General features: G+C 43.5%; 1 protein-coding gene across 1 annotated transcript; it reads left to right on the top strand.

The window, feature by feature from the left end:
* The first annotated feature begins 272 nt into the window (after nt 1–272).
* eme2 (essential meiotic structure-specific endonuclease subunit 2) lies at nt 273–18,222 on the top strand. The gene is made up of 8 exons (XM_078418174.1): nt 273–882; nt 3,034–3,182; nt 5,671–5,763; nt 8,138–8,262; nt 8,815–8,932; nt 9,732–9,847; nt 10,611–10,800; nt 14,293–18,222. The coding sequence occupies exons 1-8, from the start codon at nt 513–515 to the stop codon at nt 14,461–14,463; spliced, it is 1,332 nt and encodes a 443-aa protein (XP_078274300.1). The 5' UTR covers nt 273–512; the 3' UTR covers nt 14,464–18,222.
* The last annotated feature ends 4,116 nt before the right edge of the window (nt 18,223–22,338 follow it).

Raw genomic sequence — 22,338 nt, 5'->3', positions numbered from 1 at the left:
TCTGGTCCCAGTGGCGGGGGGGGGGGGGGGAGTGGCAGGGAGGGGGGGGGGGAGTGGCAGGGAGGGGGGGGGGGAGTGGCAGGGAGGGGGGGGGGGAGTGGCAGGGAGGGGGGGGGGGAGTGGCAGGGAGGGGGGGGGGGAGTGGCAGGGAGGGGGGGGGGAGTGGCAGGGAGGGGGGGGAGTGGCAGGGAGTGGCAGGGAGGGGGGGGGGGTGTTGTTCGGCTGGAGCTCGGCTACCTGGTCTGATTGAAGGCGGAGCGGGACGGACCGGGCAATAGGGAGGGGGTGGGGTGGATGATGGAAGTGTCTTGAGCTGCTGGAGTCCCCAGTTCTTTGTCTCCAGCGATGGGGCAGGGCTCGCAGCGGCTGAGCAGAGGAGCGTTGTGTCCAGGCTGGGGCTGATCCCGCAATGTTGGTCATTCTCAGTGCACCGTCTCTCCATCCAGGACCAGGGGCAGGGTCGCACTGAGCGCTGCTGTGTCCCGGGCTGGTACACACAGAGAGGGGGCAACATGTACCCGGCGCTGGGGTCTTTCTACTGGGCACCCGCGGCTTGGAAGGCCCCCCTGGCTGCGTTGGAGGCCGGCAGCATAGGACCGCTCCTTGCCCCTCTCCTGCCACCTCCGCAGGTGGGCTCGGCAGCAGCGGGGAGTAGCGGACCACCAAGCCCCGGCCCCAGCCCCAGCCCCTGCCCCTGCCCCGGCAGCGGGCCCAAGCAGCCACACCTGGCCAGGTGGGGCTCCGAGATCCTCCAACGCGACAGGGAAACAGCCAGGGAGGTGGAGATACACGACAGACTGGAGCGGCTGGCGGCCGACATCGCCCTCAAATACATCCGCGCCGACCACTGCCTGAAGTACATCAGAGTGTGTGTGGATACAGGTCAGCTCTTGACATCTGGGGAGGGGGGACGCCGTCTGGAATGGGCTTGATGGGCCGAATGGCCGGATACTACTGACCTTAGTGCTGCTGTAACTCAGCGGGTCAGGCAGCATCTCTGGAGAACACGTAGAACGTTATAAGATTATTAAGGGTTATATAAGAAAATAACTGCAGATGCTGGTACAAATCGATTTACTCACAAAATGCTGGAGTAACTGAGCAGGTCAGGCAGCATCTCAGGAGAGAAGGAATGGGTGACGTTTCGGGTCGAGACACGTTAAGGGGTTGGAAACATGTTCCCAATGTTGGGGGAGTCCAGAACAAGGGGCCACAGTTTAAGAATAAGGGGTAGGCCATTTAGAACTGAGATGAGGAAAAACTTTTTCAGTCAGAGAGTTGTGAATCTGTGGAATTCTCTGCCTCAGAAGGCAGTGGAGGCCAATTATCTGAATGCATTCAAGAGATAGATAGATAGAGCTCTTAAGGATAGTGGAGTCATGGGGTATGGGGAGAAGGCAGGAACGGGGTACTGATTGTGGCTCGAAAGGCCGAATGGCCTCCTCCTGCACCTATTGTCTATTGTCTAACACGGATAGCGTTGAGAACCCTCTTATCCACGAGTAACTCAGCAGGTCAGGCAGCATCTCTGGAGAACACGGATAGAGTCCAGACTCCAGACCCATGTGCAGGAAAGAACTGCAGATGCTGGTTTAATTGAGAGTCAGGGAGGGGGAAGTGAAAAACGAGAGATATAGACGATGACGTAGAGAGATATAGAACAAACGAATGAAAAATATGCAAAAGAAAAGTAACGATGGTAAAGGAAACAGGCCGTTTCTGTTTGGTGAGAACAAGTCACAGACAATGAGATTCAACAGGACAAGTTTGAAGCTGGCAGGACTTGGGTGGGAGAGGGATGGAGAGAGAGAGAGGGAATGCAGGGATTACTCGAAGTTAGAGAAATCAATATTCATACCACTGGGTTGTAAGCTGCCCAAGTGAAATATGAGCCCTTCCTATCCATGTTCTCCAGAGATGCTGCCTGACCTGCTGAGTTACTCCAACACTTTGTGTCCTTTTGTACATTAAGTTTTGTTCTTTGTTTCTACAGCTCTTTCTTTTGGCTGAAAAATTAAAACACACACACACACACACACACACGAGGTCAAACACTATAACAAAGACTGAGAAAGCTGGAAAAACTCAGCAGGTCGGGCAGCAAGAGAGAAACAGCTCTCCAGGACGAAAGTTCCGATGGGAGGTTTAGCTGTGTTGCTACTTCATATTGACAGCATTTTGCTTTCGTGGAGAGACCTCCACCCTAAATTTCATCTGACCATTTCTCACCGCAGCGCGAAGAAGGATCCCCACCCGATACTTCACCTATCCATGCTCTCCAGAGATGTTGCCTCAAACATGCTGAGTTAACCCAGCACTTTGTGTCTTGCTCAAGATCCCAGCATCTGTAGTTCCTTGTACTTCCATTGCTTTACTTTTGTTCGATGACTTTATGAGTTTCAGAGTGGAGGGTTACTTTGTGTAAGGGTGTGTGGGGCTTGCAAATTCTGGAGAGAGGTCAAGAGAGTCGAGAGTCCATTCAAGGGTGTGTTATTGTCATATGCCTGCAACAGAACAATGACATTCTTACTTACAGCAGCAGCACAACAGGTTGTCTGAAGAACGGTCTCGACCCAAAATGTCACATATCAAGTCTGAAGAAGAGTATCGACCTGAAAGGTCTCCTATCCATGTTCTCCAGAGATCTGTAGAAACAAAGAACTGCAGATGCTGGTTTATAGCAAAGATAAAGTTTATACCAAAGTGCTGCAGGAACTCAACGGGTCTGGCAGCATCTGTGGAGAAAAAAGATGTTGCCTCAGCTGCTGAGCTACTCCAGTACCTTGTGTCTTTCTCCAGAGATCTGCCTGACTTGCTGAGTTACTCCAGCACCTGGTGCCATAACAGGTTGTAATAGATAAGGTTTACTTTTGGAAGCAATCAATTGACTTAGAAAACAAAAAATAAGTTGCAGTTCCTTTTTTGTGAGTGACTGATTTTTCGTGCGGTGAGACTTTACTGAAACCGTTCAAGTGTTTCGTTGTGGGCGGGTGAACTCTGCATTGACCTGATCTTCCATTGATCATTACCCAGCTATTCTGCAGGAGCCCGGTGGATATGTGCTGCTAGATGTTTTGAACTCGTTGGAATCGGAATATAGCATTGAGCCTCAGTCAGTCCCCTCCACCATTACATGGAGAAGACAACTGCCACAGATCATCTTGGACGAGCTTTCTGAGGAGGTAGGCAAATGGGACGATTTCTCTCTTTCCATTGATCTCTGACGTACAGTTTTATTATTTTGGACTTTAGGGCGGCACAATAGTGCAGCAGTAGAGTTGTTCTGGCCTTTTCTGACCTCCAGTTCCCTCCCCTCTACTTTCAGTCCCAACCCAAAACGTCACCCATCCTTTCTCTCCAGAGATGCTGCCTGACCCGCTGAGCTACTCCAGCACTTTGTGTCTATCTTTAGAATATACTAGCATCTGCAGTTCCTTTCTACACAAGAGTTGCTGCCTCAGAGCGCCAGAGACCCGGGTTCTATCCTTGCACGGTTGCTCCCTGCGCGGAGTTTGGATGAATCTGTGTTCGGCGGGCACAGGGAAATTGATTTAGGTTTAGGTGTATCTTTAGGTTTATTATTGTAACCTGTACAGTGAAAAGCTTTGTTCCGCATGCTATCCAAGCAGATCAGATAATGCTATACATAATACTATACATTTCCTTGAAAGTGGCATCACAGGTAGGCTTTCAGAACATTGGCCTTGATCGGTCGTATTGAGTATTGAGTATAGAAGTTGGGAGGTTATGTTCCAGTTGTACAAGACATTGGTGAGGCCACATATAGAGTATTGTATTCAGTTTGGGCCACTCTGTTATGGGAAGGATTAAGAATAAGGGGTAGGCCATTTAGAACGGAGATGAAGAAAAACCTTTTCACTCAGAGAGTTGTAAATCTGTGGAATTCTCTGCCTCAGAAGGCAGTGGAGGCCAATTCTCTGGATGCTTTCAAGAGAGAGTTAGATAGAGCTCTTAATGATAGCGCAGTCAGGGGGTATGGGGAGAGGGCAGGAACGGGGTACTGATTGTGGATGATCAGCCATGATCACATTGAATGGTGGTGCTGGTTCGAAGAGCCGAATGGCCTACTCCTGCACCTATTGTCTATTGTCTATAAGCTGGAAAGGGTGCAGAGAACTTATGAGAATGGTGCCAGAACTCAAGGGCGGCACGGTAGCGCAGCGGTAGAGTTGCTGCTTTACAGCGAATGCAGCGCCGGAGACTCGGGTTCGATCCTGACTACGGGTGCTGCACTGTAAGGAGTTTGTACGTTCTCCCCGTGACCTGCGTGGGTTTTCTCCGAGATCTTCGGTTTCCTCCCACACTCCAAAGACGTACAGGTATGTAGGTTAATTGGCTGGGTAAATGTAAAAATTGTCCCTAGTGGGTGTAGGATAGTGTTAATGTACGGGGATCGCTGGGCGGCACGGACTTGGTGGGCCGAAAAGGCCTGTTTCCGGCTGTATATATATGATAGGGAGCCATAGGGAGAGGCTGAGTAGGTTTGGACTTTATTCCTTGGGAGCGCAGGAGGCGGATGTGGGGTGAACTTATAGAGGTGTAGAAAGATCATGAGAGGAATTGATGGGATAAATTCATAGAATCCATTATCCAGAGTAGGGGAATCTAGAACCTGAGCACACTGATTTAAGGTGAAGCAGGAAAAGTTTTAATAGGAACCTGAGGGGCAACTTTTTTTCTCAATAGGCCGTGGGTATATGGAACGAGCTGCCAGAGGAGGTCGTTGAGGCAGGAACTATCATAACAATTAAAAAACACTTGGACAGGTACATGGATAGGACAGGGTTAGAAGGATATGGGCCAAACGTGGCAGGTGGGACTAGTGGGGCAGATTGGTTGGCTGTGCTGAAGGGTCTGTTTCCATGCTGTATGACTCTACGACTCTATGACTCTATAACCACAATCAAGTCAAACTCAAGTTCAATAGATGGAGCAAAGGGGAAGATGGACACTTACAACAAAAAAAATCTTCTCAGATGTATTTCAAATGTTTCAAGTCTTTTATTGTCACGTGTACCAATTAAGGTACAGTGATATGCAAATTACTATAGAGCAATACGAAAAAAAAAGCAACAAGCCACACAATTACATAAAAGTTACCATAAGCATCTACCACAGCGGATTCCCCACATTCCTCACTGTGATGGAAGGCAAAAAAGTCCAATCCTCTTCCTCGTTTTTCTCCCGCGGTCGGGGCAGTTGAACCATCTGTCGGGACGATTGAGGCTCCCACAGCCGGCGGTCGAAGCCCCTGCGTTGGGGCGGTCAAAGCTCCCGTGTCAGCGCGGTCGAAGCTCCTGCGGCTTGGAGTCCCCGAAGTTGGTCTCTGATCAGAGACCGCGGGCTCCACGATGTTAAAGTCTGCAGGCACCCGCGGTGGAGCTCAGAGGTCAATCCCTGGCAAAGGGATCGCGGGCTCCGTGATGTTAAGTCCGCAGGCTCCTGCGGTGGAGCTTCTCAAAGACGGTCTCCAGCAAAGGCCGCCAACTCTTCGATGTTAGGCCGCAGTACGATACAGAAAAAGATCGCATCTCTGTCGAAGTAAGAGAGTAGAAAAACCTTGAAAGTCTGAAATAATTAGCCAATTGATGCATCATTTCGCTGTATTTGAAATGCTGTTTATTTGTTAATATTGATTTATGCTTTCAGAGTAAACACTTGTACAAGTCTAAGGAAGAAAATCAAATTCTGGTGCTGCTTTCACCAAATTATTTCCTTAACATGGTGTGGTTGCATAAACAGGTAATGATAATAATAATAATAATAATAATATTAATTTATTGTCATTGCAACGAGTACAACGAAATTAAAAAATAGCCAATCCTGACGGTGCGTACAAACATATATGCAATAAATGCAAAAACAAATAAATACATAAATACAATTAAATACAATTATATTAAGTACAAGATTTTTTAACGGTGTTGCCTAGTGCAAAGGTAGTGTTCAGTTCTCGTATGGCCCTGGGGTAAAAACTGTTCTTAAGTCTGTTTGTTTGGGATTTGATCGACCTGAAACGTCGACCAGAGGGCAGATGAACAAACAGACGGTGGCCGGGGTGGGATGGATCTTTTATTATTTTGCCTGCTCTACTGAGGCAGCGTAGTCTGAACAGGTGCTCCAGGGAGGGCAGTGAGCAGCCGATGATCTTCTGGGCCGTCGTGATGACCCTCTGAAGGGCCTTCCTGTCCTTTTCTGAGCAGCTGCATGATATTTTGCTTAGTGTACAGAGAGAAGGGACGGAGGGAGAGTAGATGAGGGATGAGGGGGGGGGGGGGATATGGGTGGAGGGGAGGGAAGAAAATAACAGGAAAGACCATGCACTAGACTGGCAAAGAGCAGAATATTTAGCCAACATGATTTACGGATATTAAGGGATGGGGGTTAGTGCTGGAAAGTGGAGCTGAGATAAAAGATCAACAATAATCTTATTGAATGAGGATGATCTGCACCAGCCCCAGTATTGTGCTTCCGGTGTGACTGAACAATGGCAATTGGGAAAGGCAGCGACGTTATAATAATAATAATAATAATAATATTAATAATAATGACAATAAGTTATAAATCAATCGCCTGTGATGTTGATGGGTGATGCAGTCATTGTAACATTGCCATTTCTTATTGTCTTGCTGCCTCTGTCAGTTATCTGCTTGACTTCCCACTTTTTACTCTGTTTTGTCTCTCAGAATTTTCTGACTGGTGGGCTGTAGAGTGGGATATGGAGCAGGATGCTTGGCAAAGGAGCCTTCAATGGATCCAAAATAGTCTACTGAGCCCGCATGCAAGAGGTGCCATGTTTGGCACCATTTTCCAAGTCTAGCCCGTGCTCTAGTTGTTATGAGCGGTTCCCGATTCAGATGAACCCCAGGCTGCTGTGGGGCCTCCAGCTGTTGCAGGGCCAGCTGTTGCAGGGCCTCCAGCTGTTACAGGGCCAGTTGTTGCAGGACCTCCAGTTGTTACAGGGCCAGCTGTTGCAGGGCCTCCAGCTGTTACAGGGCCAGCTGTTACAGGACCAGCTGTTGCGGGGCCTCCAGCTGTTGCAGGGCCTCCAGCTGTTACAGGGCCAGCTGCTGCAGGACCTCCAGCTGTTACAGGGCCAGCTGTTGCGGGTCCAGCTGTTGCAGGGTCTCCAGCTGTTGCGGGGCCTCCAGCTGTTACAGGGCCAGCTGTCGCAGGGCCTCCAGCTGTTACAGAGCCAGCTGTTGCAGGGCATCCAGCTGTTACGGGGCCTTCAGCTGTTGCTTTCCTCGGTCAATCAACAACTGATGCTCTCCTCGCTCGTCCACCTGTGTGCCCCTGAGGGAGCCTCCCACAGCCGACCTTGATGATGGGGTAGGCCAGACCCTGGTTCCCTCTCCTCTCCTACCGGCCTCGCTCCTCGCCCGTCATGTTTGTCGTTGCTGCCGGCTCCATCCTTTCAACCTGAACCAGGGCTTCCCTTTCTCCTCTAATTCTTTCTTTGCCTTCTTATTTGTTTTACTGCTTGTGTTTAGGAAGCAGACCAATCTTTTGGGATTCCTTTCTTTTGTGTATTTCCCTCCCAAACTCTCTCCCTCCCTATTAATTTTTGAAATAAAAAATCTCTTATGATACTCTCAGAATATTGAAGTTGTGCACATGGATTACCAAGGCATGGGAACACTGCAGGCCAAGTGTGGGTAAATGGGACCAGTAACAGATGGATAATTATGGTCAGAATAGACATGGTGGGCTGTGTTGTCATTTTTGTATTCTCAGAATAAAAGGGCTAACTTGTAGAAAAGAGACAAGGAGGAATTTCTTTAGTCAGAGGGTGCTGAATCTGTGCAATTAATTGCCACAGATGGCTGTGGAGGCCAAGTCATTGGGTATTTTTAAGGCATAGATTGACAGGTTCTTGAACAATAAGAGTGTTAAGGTTTATGGGGACAAGTCAGGAGAATGGGGTTGAGAGGAAAAGATAGATCAGCTATGCTTGAGTGGCGGAGTAGACTCAATGGGCTGAATGGCCTAATTCTGCTCTTATGACTTATGAACCTATGGTGGGCCAAAGGGCCTGTATCTGTGCTATATGAATCTATGACTCATACAATGGCAATTCAATGGCATCAGTTTAAATTATTTATTTGCTTGACAGAAAATGAAAGGCATTTTCATGGAAAACATTTGTGAAAACTTTGACAGTTTTATAATGAGAGTTCTGGGCAAGCAGTTTTACAGAAAAGCTACATTGGCTGTCATTGGATTGGACACCTACACAAGGTGAGTGCGAGCTCCTGGTTTTATTGCTAGCATTTGCCATTTCAGCCGTACACCAGAGTAAATTTGGTGATCAGAAATGTCGAGAACCTCTTTGCAACTTGTTCGTCTTCCCCTTGCATGATTGGTGTGATAAAGGTTGATGATGTCGTCTGTTTTCCCCTCCGGTGGATGGAAACATTACCACACCCCATTGATTCATGTAAGTATCTACGTTGGAACTCTAAAGGTTTGGGGCTTTTCGTAATACCATGGCAAAAAGGAGGGAACCATTGTTCTATTTTTAGTTCATTTCAAAGGGCGGTGTTCAATCGCACATTGCAAGTGAAAAACTTTGAATTGGTACAGATAACTGCATTTAACTTTGAACTTCTCAAACAATCCTTTTCCATGGAAAAAGTTATTTTCACCATGTTTTGCAGACTGATTTTATTTTGAAGACATCAAGCACATTGATGCTAAAACCACCGCTGGTATCAATTTCCATGCTAATTGTACATATTCATTGCTTTGGTTCTTTACATAGAAAGGTAATTGTTTCCTTAAATCATATAGGGAGAAAGGGCTTTACAGTCCAGTGAAACGACAGCTGAATCCAGAAAACAACAGTGATGAAGATTCAGAGTCATGGGTTAGCAAAGAGCTTGGCTTGACCTGTGCAGATTTGGATGAGGTCTGTGTTGCTTTTCTCTATTAGTTGGTTTCTCAGCGCCTCAAACTTGGTTGATAATTCACTTTGAGGGATAAGGCCAATAATTTGGGCAAAAGGCACAAGTGGGAGAACGAAGAAGGTTCCCATCCTGAAACATCACCTATCCGTGTGCTCCAGAAATGCTGCCTGGCCCGCTGAGTTACTCCAGCACTTTGTCCCTTTCCGCTCTTAGATTTACTGACTGGCTGAATCAACCAGTGCCTTCAAAACAGACCTGGATAAGCCTATGGGGAACGAGACTGACAAGATCGGTCTGGTAAAAGTGACGCAGGCTCATTTGGTTGAACGGCCTCCAGTTTGTGCCTTAACAATTCTAAGGGGTAGATTTATATTCTGCAGTAAGAAAGATTGCAGATGCAAAATACTGGAGTAACTCAGCGGATCAGGCCACCTCTCTGGAGGAAAGGAATAGGTGTCATATCAGGTCGAGACGCTTCTCATACCTCTAGTCCCCGTCCCCGTCCCCCACCGACTCTCAGTCTGATGGGAAGGGTCTCGACCCGAAACGTCACCTATTCCTTTTCTCCGGAGATGTTGCCTGACCCGCTGAGTAACTCCTACATTTTGCGTCTATCTTTTATATTCTGAAGGCCTTGCTACTTAAATGGATCAGTCCACCTGAAGTAAATAGAGGCGTTTTACATTTGCAAAGCATGTGTAATTTCCCTGTGCATGTTACTTGTAGATAGAATGGGGAAACGCTAGCAGGCTGTACTGTCTTACTCTGGCTCGGGCTCACTTCTTGCTGCTTTGTGTCCAGGTCCAGGTCGCGTTACAACTGCAGACACACACAACAGTTTGGTTCCTGGAGAACTGGCAACAGTTTGCTGATCACATTGCAACTCTTACAAAGGCAATAGCTCGATCCCCATTCAAGTAAGTCAAACTGCAGTGCATACCCATGCAGCAGAAAAATTAACCTTTAAAAATCGATCCAGAAAGGTTTTTTTCCCCTGTCGGGTACAAATTAAAACCTGATAGGGTATTTTTTTTTAGCAAATGACTGCTACAACTCATTTTCATTTATGGGGTGATTTATGGGGTAAGGTTTATCTCCAAAGCCATGGATTGGTTAGATAGCCATCAATTCACTGTTTCAGAGTTGGCTCTAGTGGTTTTATTTTTTTAGAAGGCCTTACTACAATGACATCACGTGTCTTTAGTGGAATCTTTAGTCTGACTGCAATACTCTAAGGGAGGAAATGTACACACACCAGTCTTACACATGCAACGTAAACCCTTGTTTGGTTTATATCGATACATTAATCCTGATTTACTTCCATAACATTCTGCAGTTGATTGGGTAAAATATTCCCCCTGACAACCGTTAATGCAACAACGCAACCAATTCAGTTTTCCTACATGACAGGATTGGTGGGATTTCATCTTGCATGTGTTCAGCTGAGTGAACCATTGTCTTCCATGGTCACAATACATTGTGTTCGTGGCTTGACATTATTTCAATTCTTCATACAAGGTACTTACTTATACTATTTATTCGTGGTGCACAGCATTTGACATTGACCTTTGCATGTCTAAGACGGTGGTTAAAGGAATGTGTTTACAAAGCCCCCCCACCCACCCACCCAAAAAGAACCTTCTTTTGACAAGACGTTCTTGTGAAAATAATTCTGTTTAGAAAGCAAAGTGAGAGAATGACCTTCTCCTTCTGCCCTGATGGAACATGGTCCACTGGTGTGAAAGTGGATAAGGATGGAAAGGGGCTCCTGAAATTGTGGAAAAAACAGCTCCAGCAACTCAACAGGATCACCCAGCCAGTGGCCATGGCAATAGCACAAGCCTACCCCACTCCACAGCACCTCCAGCGGGTAATGGCAGCGATCTGTACACATCTGCCATTTGTTCTCATTCACATCTACGCTAACACTTTCCATCCATCTTAATAGACTCCACTATTCATCATTAATAAACCGTGAAACCTTGATTATCTGTAGTCTTTATCACCTGCCACGGTTTCCATGGAGAGTCTCCAGCAAGACTTGTAGCAAAAACATTCAGTTAAAAAAAACAACTGGTTGTTTCTTGGTCATCTGAGTTCTTCCTTCAGCCAGTTTAATAGCTGTTAATTTTCCATGCTTCTCCTGTGTTTAACTTTAGATTAAAAACTAACACGGAATTGGCAGGAAGCAAATACTTTAGAATGTATCATAAAAAAAAGTGAAGTGTTGACATCTGAACATACTAGAGAGTGGATAAGATGAAAAAAGATCAATCATAAAATAGAAATTAAGCAGGGGGTAAGGGGACTTGATTCTATTTGCATTTTAATTGTTTCTCAAGGATTAGTTAACAGTTCAACTATTATCACAATGCATCTCAAGAGTGAAGAGTGTTTAACTGTCATGAGTCCCAGACAGAACAATTAAATTAAGCATAACAGAATATGTAAACATGGTACTCTGTAAATATAATGAGAAAAGGTATATATATATATTTATTTAAAACAATATATATAATATATACACACACACAAATAAACAAACAATAATAGTGCAAAAAGACAAAACCAATGTCCCCAATTCTATGTAATTCAGAGCTTATTTGGAGGTTGTAGTGTTTAATAGTGGGATGGTTGTAGGGAAGAAGCTGTTCTTGAACCAACATGTTAGTTTTCAGGCTCTTGCACCTTCTTCCCGATGGCAGGAGTGAAATGAGTGAGTGGCCATGGTGGTGTGGGATTGATTAGAGAAAGGGATGTGGGCAGCCGTGGCATTTTTCCCTGTAGATATTCCCTCATTCATTTGAGACATTGTCTTTTTAGGGGGTTAATCGAGGTTCTACTGTGTTTGCTTTGCAGACTTCAATAACAATGCTCCAAAAAAGCACTCATCCAAATCTCTTGCCTCTTACTTCAAATGCACAGGAAATTCTGTTTGCCCATTTTCTCTTTGCTGGCTTTTCTAGCTTTGAGTTAAGAAATACCCTGTTTTACAACTTTCATCCTTACTTTAAATCTCCTTAATTTTCTTCCTCTTTACCTCAATTTTCAGATATCTTTATGTAACTCTCATATCAATGCTGCTCTGCTTCTGGGTTCTATCGTCTGTAACCACTTATTTTGAGTGTAGTTTAGTTTATTGTCACGTGTACAGAGGTACAGCAAACAGCTTTTTTGTTTTGTCCTATCTGAGCCGGCAGAGACACTTTACATGGTTACAATCAAGCCGTCCACAGACTACAGCTACAGGAAGGAATAACATTTAGTGCAAGATAAAGTCCAGTAAAGTTCGATTAAATATAGTCCAAGAATCTCCACTGATGGTAGTTCAGGATTGCTCTCTGGTTGGTGATAGGATGGTTCACTTGCATGATAACAAAACTGTCCCAGAATCTGGAGCTATGTTCTCACACATCTGTACTCTTGACTGATGGGAGAAGAGGGAGTGACCAGGATGACTGTCTTTGATTATGCTGCTGGCCTTGCCGAGGCAGCGTGAAGTGCAGATGGAGTCAATGGAAGGGAGGTTGGTTTGCATGATGGTCTAGGCTGCATCCACAATTCTCTGCAATTTCTTGCAGTCTTGGGTGTAGCTATTACCAATCCATGCTATGAAGCATCCCAATAACTTCCTTGGTAGCTTTGTCTTCAGCTACCTATGTCTGAAGATTAGGAATTCCCTTCTATTTCTTTAACTTCACTTTCCTCAATGACTTTGCTTATAAAATGTCTTTTAATTTCTCCTTACATACCTCATTTTAATTTAATTTTTTTACTGCTACTGTGAAATGTTTTAGGATGTTTTGTGATAGTGAAGATGTGTAAATGGAATTAGCGGTTCAGTTTTACAATACAAGCATTTTAATACCTTGTTTTACTTTGTCAGTGCATCAGATGTAGTGGGAGAAGATGACCCATTAGCACAGAAAGGAACCCCTTTACTGCAGGGAGGGGGGAAGGGAGGGGAGGGGAGGAAGACATACCTTTCCTGCCATTCAACCCACTGAATCTGTACAAGTTCTCGGAGGGAAATACCAACTGAATCCCACTCCCTATTTTCTTCTCTCATTATTTCTTGTAAGGGATACCGTGTATAACAATTTACTGCAATGATAAACAAAATATCCCAATCTTGCTCATTACATTTATGAAAATGCCTTATGCTCTGCCCAACCAAAAGTGATCTCTCAAAACCTATCTCACAACTTTCAATTTGATCCTTAAACTGCTCCAGGAGTAAGATTTTTGGAGAAAAAGAATAGGTGACATTTCAGGTCGGAACCTATCTGAAGTTCTGAATCACATATTTTTATGCAGCTTTCCCTCAATGTATGTTGTGTACACAGTCTCACCCATTCTAAATGTCAAACTGATCAAAGGAAATCTGCTCTTTGCTTCATTTTTCAAAGCAATACAAAACACAAAACATAAACAGGAAATTATCAAATAAATCATTAATTCATATCGCCAGTAGCTTGAACTCTTAGTCCCCAAACCTATCGAATGCTCGAGGTCCATGATAAAGTACACAATCAGAGAACGTCAAAGAAATGAAACAGAAAAATCAGAACCAATTTCAGGGTAAAGGCTACTGGAAAATTCACCCAACCTCCTATAAAGAGTTAGAGTTCCACATCCTCACACCACTGATCTCAAGCCACTTTCTTCAAAAACCTACTTGCTTTTTTTTGTTGTTATAATTATAGCCATAATTGGGAACTTACGGCATTGTCTTTGAAATACTTCCAGTGAATCTGTTCCGACTGAAAATTTGTTCCAAATCTTTATTGATCCTTTTTAGCACACTTTAAAGAATATTTACTTGCATTGAGAATAATTAGGATTCGCTCATTTGTTTGGTGGCATCTAATTTTAGTTCACACATTGAATGTTTCCAATTAAAAAATGAGCAAGGCCATTTATCTAGTCACATTCTTGGCTGTTTCAATGCTCAAGTCAAACACGTCTAGAATAAGGAGAAACAGTGGTGTTAAACGAAAAGCAAATATTTGAAGATAGCAAAGTCAAAGTCAAAGTCAGTGGACAGGTAACATTCCATCACATTTAGCTGCATCCATTAACTCATTAGATAGCTAGTCACCCATTATTTTAGTCTTGCTGTTTCTTAATTCCACTCGCCCACCCCACTTTGCTTGCCTCTCTCTTGCATCCCTTTCCTCTGTATGCAATAGAATAACAGTCCCCCTGTTTCTTCCCCTAAGCATCTAAACTGTTTGTTTTACGATCACTTCTGTGACCCATCATTTTCAATCGTAGCGTGTGAATAAAGCTGTAAAGCAGCTATTACTGCTGGCCAAAAAGCAAAAATTCACAGCCGTGCCTTAACATTGTGCATTTTAAGGCTTATAGACATTGTACCACAGAGTGGGAGAAGCAGAATCTGCTATCAGAGGTGAAAGTAGAAGCTGGAGGAAAACGTGTGGATCGGCGCGTTGGACCAGACATATCGCGCAGGTTGTATATTTTCATGACTTCAGAAAATGCTGACATAGTCTTGGATAAAAGTGGGTAAATAGATCAGATGAAAACTTGCTACATTTTACCATTTGCCTTTATGATTTAAAAAAACCCAACACACATGAACAAAGTTTGGCTGTATTTGAAACATAGCTCAGTTGGAGGTGCTGTTACAGTTTGTGTGAGCTCGGAACTGTGTTATTAAACCAGAATTAGTTTTAATGCACTATTTCTTGTAATGGGTTAACAAATATGAGCAGGATATCAACACTAGCCCAGTTTTTAAAACAATCAAGGTTTTCCTGCTCATTTTATATTCCAAACACAAATGCCCACATGCGAGATTATATCATGGAAAGAAAATACTTTGCATTTTAAAGTAAGTTACAACTCTCGAATAATATAGTAAACCCTCGTTATAACTGACCATGGGGAGGGCAGGGTGGTGTCCGTTACTGACGATTGTCCGCTATAACAGAGTAAAGGATTACCGAGTAATAGAGTATCATTGCACAAGTAGTAGAAACAAAAAACTGCAGATGCTGGTCAATAGACAAAAGGACACAAAGCGCTGGAATAACTCAGCAGGTCAGGCAGCATCTCTAGAGAACATGGATAGGTGATGTTTCAGGTCGAGACCCTTGTTCAGACTCTCTCTCTCAGTCTGGAACTGGGCCTGGAATCCAGGTGAGCTGGCGGCCAAGGGAGAGGCGAGGATCAGCGACGAGTGGGCTGCCGGAGTGCAGGTGAGGGTCGGCAGCGACAGTCGTGGCCTGGGAGCGGCCGAGGAAGCCAAGTGGGCCGGCAGTAGGTCCATAAATGTAAGGGCGTCAGTAGGTCCAGCCTGGGCAGGGCCGTCTTTACAGCATTATGGGCCCCGGGCAAAGCAGTGTACTGGGGCCCCTACGACAACTCTCCTCCTCCTACCCCGTCGCCCCCACCGTTACTCTCCCCCACTCCCCTTTCCCTACCAGCCCCCCGTCGTGCCGGCGAAAAGCACTTACCGAAAAGCACTTAGCGATGGACTTAGGGTGCTACATTGTTGCGAAAAGCACTTACAGATCGCTGTGAGAAGCACTTAGGGATGGAAAAGCAAAGCACTTAGGGAGCCAATTGTTGCGAAACAGATCGCTGTGAGAAGCACTTAGGGATGGAAAATGTTGCGAAAAAAACACTTAGGGACCAAAAATGTTGCGAAAAAAGCACTTATTGAACCTACATTTTTAAAGTAGTATTTATTTATTGCAAGTCACTTAACATACACAGATCAGCATGGGGCCCCTATGCTCGTGGGGCCCCAGGCAAGTGCCCATCAGGCCCATGCGTTAAGACGGCCCTGGGCCTGGGAAGCGGCGGGGAGGCAGTGCGGGCCGGGTTTGGCTCTGCAGTCCAGCCTGGCTGTGAAGGTTGGTGGGACTGGTCTGGAAGCAGCTGGGGTGGGGGCGAGGTTCGGCGCCAGCTTTGGTGGTCCTGGCCTCAGAGACCAGGTGAATGTCGGCACTGCATCTCCCAATGCCGCTGCAGGTCTTGGGTCTTGCAGCAGTCAGGCGCGCGGCGCAATCCTGCAATGGGCTCCGATCTGAAACGTCACCTATCCATATTCTCCAGAGATGCCTGGCCCGCTGAATGACTCCAGCACTTTGTGTCCTTCATCACTGCACTTGTGCAATTGCCCGTCAATTTCAATGCCCTCCAGCAGTGTAACCAGCAACCCGTGTTCTTGAAGAGACAGCGGTGTCTGATTACTGTGGAGACGAGCCGACCACAGAAACTGAAACCCATTATGAAGAGGTCTGCAATAACAAGGGTTTACTGTATTTTCACAACGTTTAGGTTCAGCAGAATGTGATAAGGATACATGAAATGCCAATTAAATGATTCGAAAAGTCAAACTTTATGGTAGTTAAATAGAATACCATAGAAACACTGATCAAAAGATTCTTTAATAGGAAATGAGCAGAATGGTGAGATGATGCAGCCAAGCGGTGCAGTTTGATCGAATGGGCAGAACATCGTCTATAAATTAGTCGGCGCACATTGAAGGTTGAGATTGTCGAGGTAAATTATTCCAGGCTCACAATATCAATGTTCCTTAGATCAGTGTCTTGGTCCAGCCATCTTCAGCTGCTCATCTTTTCCATCATAGGGTCGGAAGTGGGGACATTCACCAATGCTTACACGCTGTTCATTTTTATTTGCAACTCTTCACCTTCAGCCACTGACGCATTTCCAGATTATGTGCAGTTTAAACATAGAAAATAGGTGCAGGAGGAAGCCATTTGGCCCTTTGAGCCATTCATCGTGATCATGGATGATTATCCACAATCAGTAACCTGTGCCTGCCTTCTCCCCATATCCCGAATCCGCAAGCCCTTAGACCTCTATCTAACTCAGTTAACTGAGGTAACATTCAGCTATGGGATTAATAATGGCAAGTAGCATTCACATTCGGCAATGACTACCTCCAACAAGAGTCTACCCACTTACTCTTGACATTCAATGCCACAAAGAGTGCCAAGTTCCCCTAACATTTGAAGCAATGGGGGAGGGAAGGGGGGTCATCATAAAGTCATTTGAATAAGCTAAACTGAATAAGGATGTGCTGGCATTGGAGAGGGTCCAGAGGTGGTTTATGAGAATGATTCTGGTGATGGTTGGCTTGACATATGGTGGATAGTTGATGGCTCTGGGCAAATACTTGGAGTTTAGAAGGAGGGGGAAGATAACACTGAAACTTACCAAATAGTGAAAAGCCTGGATAGAGCGGATGTTACCACTGGTGGGAGTCGAGGAGCAGAGGGCACAACCTCAGAATAGAAAGGACATACCTTTAGAAAGGAGAACAGGAGGAATTTCTTTAGCCAGACAGTGGTGAATCTGTGGAATTCATTGCCACAGGTAGCTGTGGAGGCCATTGGGTATTTTTGAAGTGGAGATTGACAAGTTCTTGATTAGTAAGGGCATCAAAGGCTACAGGGAGAAGGCAGGAGAATGGGGTTGAGAGGGAAAGATAGATGAGCCATGATTGAATGGCAGAGTATACTCGATGGGCTGAAATGCCCAATTCTGCTCCTATGACTTATGAATAAGTAATATGGCTACCAGGGCATGTCAGAAGCTGGTATAGAAAGAGTCTGAAAGGTTGATGAAAACCAGGTGACCTAGGTATAAATACCATGGCTATGAGGCTGGGTATCCTACAGAAGCAATTCACCTTGTGACACCACAAAGCCTTCCTATGGAGCACAAGTCAGTAGGGTGACATCATTTTGCCATCTGTCTAGAGGAGTGCAACAACAGAAACACAATCATCTCCACACCATCCACAACACAGCAATCTGGAATGTCAGTAGCCAACTCCAACACCCCAAACATTCATTTTTTCCACATTTAACACCAAATACACTCCAGTCACTCGCCCAGGCTACTGCCAAATGTACAACCTTTACCTTTGCAGGCAAAAGGTTTCAGGTGTGTGGAAAATTCCTGAGAGATCAAAGTCACATACAATCCCAACATGGGAGACATCACTGTTCCTTTAAGTCTGGAACTCACTCCCTGTAGTGCCATGGAAGTACCCTTACTAGGATTGCATCAGTTCAGGGCAACAGCTCACTAACCTGAACATGAGACACAGCCAGGTTAACCTTGCTAATCCATCATGCAAAGTATATATTCAGTAGCTGATTATCAACAAATAGGACCTATGAGCAAAACACAGAGTGCTGGAGTAACTCAGCGAATCAGGCAGCATTTGTGGAGGGAATGGATTGGCAAAGTTTCAGATCGGGACCCTTCTTCAGATTGATTATGGCGGTGGGGGGGGGGGGGGGGGGGAGCTGGAAAAGAGGGGTGGGGCAGGATTAAGCCTGGGAAGTATTAGATGGATTTGCTTTGCAGATGAGATTTATGCTTACGAAACATGTAAGGAATCATTAGGTGGCATCTTTGAATTTTTTCAAGTCATAGTACACAAGGAATTTGCTGTATTACCACTCAATAGAGCACATGGTAGGGGAAAGCTAATGAACTATCAATTGTATGTCACTAGCAGGTAGCAAAAATATCAAAGAATCATCACAAAGTTAATAACTGGAGGTCATGAGAGATACATGGACAATACTTTTCAGTTAAAACACTTTAATCCTCCATGGAAATTATACGACACCATGTTAAAAACTTAAACTAAGCACTTCTGTGAAAAACCCTCAAAGGTAATTGACAAATGTGTATTTTTAAACAGAATTTTAATCTCGTAGTCCACTGGTTCAGACGGAGTGAAAAATCACTTCAATTGCAATGGTGCAGTGTCCACAGTTTGCACATTCAAGTCTGAAAAACTAGATAGCACGAATTGTTGGGCCAGAGGAAGTAGTGCAAGTAACAAGAGGCACAGAGAGGTTTAACAAATTCAGCCAATTTTAAAAATCAGTGAGCACTGAGATTAAGTGTTGGGTTTTGTTTTGAGTTTAAAATATGAATATTAATTTATATAATACAAGTTAATATTATTAAATTATGAGTCTGCTTACAATGTAATGACATGAATATTAAAATACCAGCATGTTTGACACATTTATCCTTCAAATGATTTAAAATTGTAAATACTCTTATATGGTCACCATCGAGTGTTGGTACATTAACCTGCTTAATGAGAGCTTGCAGTAAAGACATCACTGCTCCAGTTAGGGACAGATGATTTTGTTACCTCTCATCACCCCAGGAATATCACCCGCAAAAGTGAATGGTATTCTGGAGCCGAGGCAATAATAAATGCATGAAGTGGATAAAATGATAGTTGAAAAATCTATTGTGTAGTCGACAATATTACCATGGCTTCCATTGTCCTCAGATTTACAGATAAACAGGAAATAAAGTAAAAGTTTAAAAAAGATGAGGAAACTAAATAAACAAATGAATCTGAGAACAACTTGATTGAACACATTTGTCTGTGGAATAACAATTGGGTCAAATGGCCTACTTCTACTCCACTGATTTTATTAACTAAATTGCTGTCCAAATACTTCAGTTAGGCTTGGAAAACCAATTTGGATAAGGATTAAAAAATAAGGATTAAATGTGATGGAGGTGAATCAGCCTGGAATTGTTAGGAAGGAAGAGTTTAATAGTTACCACGATATTCAGCGATGTAATCATTTTCATTCCAACAAAGGAGACTAGATGTCAAAAGACAATTCAGGTTCCAGTTGATTGGTAGTTTGTCCATATTATAGACAAAGATGTGCTAACAATTGTTATAAATTATGGTTTTAAAATTGACCTGCTTACTGTGGGGTGTTAATAGATAGCTACAGGTTATAAATGGACCAGGATCGCATATATACACAGGCAATGTAATGAGAGAAAAATAAACCATTTTAAAGTGTTAAAAGCAGTGGAAAGGGTGTTCCAGAAATTGTTATGGAAGCTAAGAATGATGTTAACACCATACTGATGTTTTAAGTTTAGATTTACCCGGGTTTAAAATTAACTCTGATCCATAACAAACACAGCCACAGTCAATGAATTTGACTTCATTTTTTGTCTGCTCTATCAACTTGACCTGAACATAAGACATAATCTGAAGCAGGCCTGGTTAAGTAGCCAGTCTCAATTCTTGGGATTCATGAAACATTGGAGTCCAGGGAAGGAATGATAATAGCCGAGAAGGTTATAAATAAAATTCAAGTGAAGAATCCAGTTCCATATGATTTAAAGCATGAACTGGAGGGAACGATAAAGACTGAAAGTGGAAACTTCATGAAGTACAACAAATCCCACTGATATTAATTGAACAAATTTACCTTTAAAGATTATTCCAAGAAAAATAGATAGCTTGAAGAAAAGTGAACGATTAAAGAAAAAATGAGGAAAGCCTCATCTTTAAAGGCGCCAGATTTCTTGGAGGGTAAAATGTTCAGGTTTCCTGAATTTCCTTCAGCCTCCATCTATAATTTACTCTGACCTTAACAAATTACAAGAATGGTTTAATACTAAAATTATCACAGACATACCCTAGAACTAGTAGAAGCAAAACGTAAAAAGGTTTGCTAATAGTATAGGAAATTTTGACTGGTGTTAATAAACTGCAATTTAGTGACATGATATCATATTTTAAATATTGTGTGATATTTCTATGAAATGTATCTGTTATTTTATTTAACATTTGACCAGTTAGTATTTGTATGCATAACAATCAAATATGTGTGTGATGAGTCGATGAACTGATTTAGAATAGTCAAGGTGAAATCGAGTTAAAGATATTTCGCAACATGTGCTAGAAGAATGCCCACTGGGGGAAAAAAAAGAGGATTTCTAGCAATTGTAGCAAATCTTATACTTAAGAGTATTTTGTTTGATATTAGTACCAGAAAGAGGTAATGGAAACTTGATAGTGAAATAATACAAATCAAGGAGAATAAAATCAATTTTTGTCTCAGAAAAAAATTTGTAATTTGGGACAATAAAAAGTAACTTATACATTCAACTAAAGATGGACAGATTAGATTACCACTAAATTAGAACTACCAATTCAAGACTAAAGGGCCTGACCCATTTAGGCGATTTTTTAGGCGACTGTCAAAGTCGTAGCAGATTGCCGAATTTTTTTCCCGAAGACAATGACCACGACAATGCCGAGTCAGGTCGAGATTACACCGTCTTCAGAAACATCACGAAATTCCCACGCTGTCAATGCTTCTCTGGCGTCCTAATTTTCACTGAAATCACTGACAAGTCGGTAATTACGAGAGTTTTGAAATATAACATCTTGCCCGGGTTACTTGAAAACCAAGCTTCATGGTAACAAGGCATAAACTGGATTGACTTCCAGTTTACTAATTGCAGTATTAAGAAATTTAATTTTAAAAGTGGTTAAATGGATTTTTGTGTACGGGAGATGCATATCTGGTTTCTGGGTTGCATATCTGGGTTGGAAGCCTACTTTAAATGTAATCGCAGATGGCCATAAACATCACGAAAATTCCCACGCTTACCTGACCGTCAAACTGTCGCCCCCAATCTACCTGTCAAATGTCCTGACGGTAAATAAATTGGTTAAACACAAGTATTTTATGGTATCTTCAAATGACTTTACTTAATTTAATATTATGTGCTTCTAAATGCATCTAAGACAACCTAGCAAACCTGGGGACAGCATGCGACAGCGCAAGCAATAAGCAACGATACCTGGCGACAAGCCAACTGTCACCGAGAAATTTCACTCCGGTTGATTTCTCAGCGTCACGCTGAGATCCACTACGATTCTTGGAAGACTCCTCACGATCATGCCCGCCCGCGACACCCCGGCGACAGCCTAGTCGCTGGCAGTCGCCTTAAAATCGCCTAAGTGGGACAGGCCCTTAAAAGGCATTATTATATACCTTTAATTATTATTCTAACTTGGATTATAAAAAGACCATATTGAGCATTCAGCTTTGATAAAATATTACACACTGGACTTAAAGTTGGAGTATAAATTTTAGGCTAAGCACAAGGAAGAATTGAGTGTCACACAGCAGTACAGATAAAAGTGATGAAAGCACATTACAAACAAGCTTGAGAAGCACAAATCACAGTCTAAGGCATTACACAGAATGCTTTTACATGGTTAACAACTAAAATCCTTCCAAGAGCACAAAATGGTTATCGCTCTGTACTGACAAAAGTTTGTAATCATTGTAAACTTGAAAAATGAGACTAGATTTGTGACAGCTTGACAAAATGTATTATCTTTGTATTATTGGATGTGGTCAAATAAATAGTTATGTGTGATGTGCAATGTGTTGCATCAATTCAAATATTATAAAGGGATCAGGTACAAAACAAGGTTTGAGTTGCCACATAATGCCATGTTTGGCTCATTGCTATGCCAGAATCTCTATGGATATCACAGCCTGACCGTTAAGATAATACCGCAGTAGTTATATTT

The sequence above is a fragment of the Rhinoraja longicauda genome, chromosome 21 (genome assembly GCF_053455715.1).
Source record: "Rhinoraja longicauda isolate Sanriku21f chromosome 21, sRhiLon1.1, whole genome shotgun sequence".
Taxonomy (NCBI): domain Eukaryota; kingdom Metazoa; phylum Chordata; class Chondrichthyes; order Rajiformes; family Arhynchobatidae; genus Rhinoraja; species Rhinoraja longicauda.
This window is presented reverse-complemented; position numbering and strand designations above follow the sequence as displayed.

Excerpts from the sequence above, each read along its gene's own strand:
- eme2 (XM_078418174.1), top strand. The coding sequence starts at position 513 with ATGTACCCGGCGCTGGGGTCTTTCTACTGGGCACCCGCGGCTTGGAAG. Across the intron at positions 883-3,033 it reads CAGAGTGTGTGTGGATACAG|CTATTCTGCAGGAGCCCGGT; the intron begins GTCAGCTCTTGA and ends ATCATTACCCAG. Across the intron at positions 8,263-8,814 it reads GGATTGGACACCTACACAAG|GGAGAAAGGGCTTTACAGTC; the intron begins GTGAGTGCGAGC and ends TAAATCATATAG.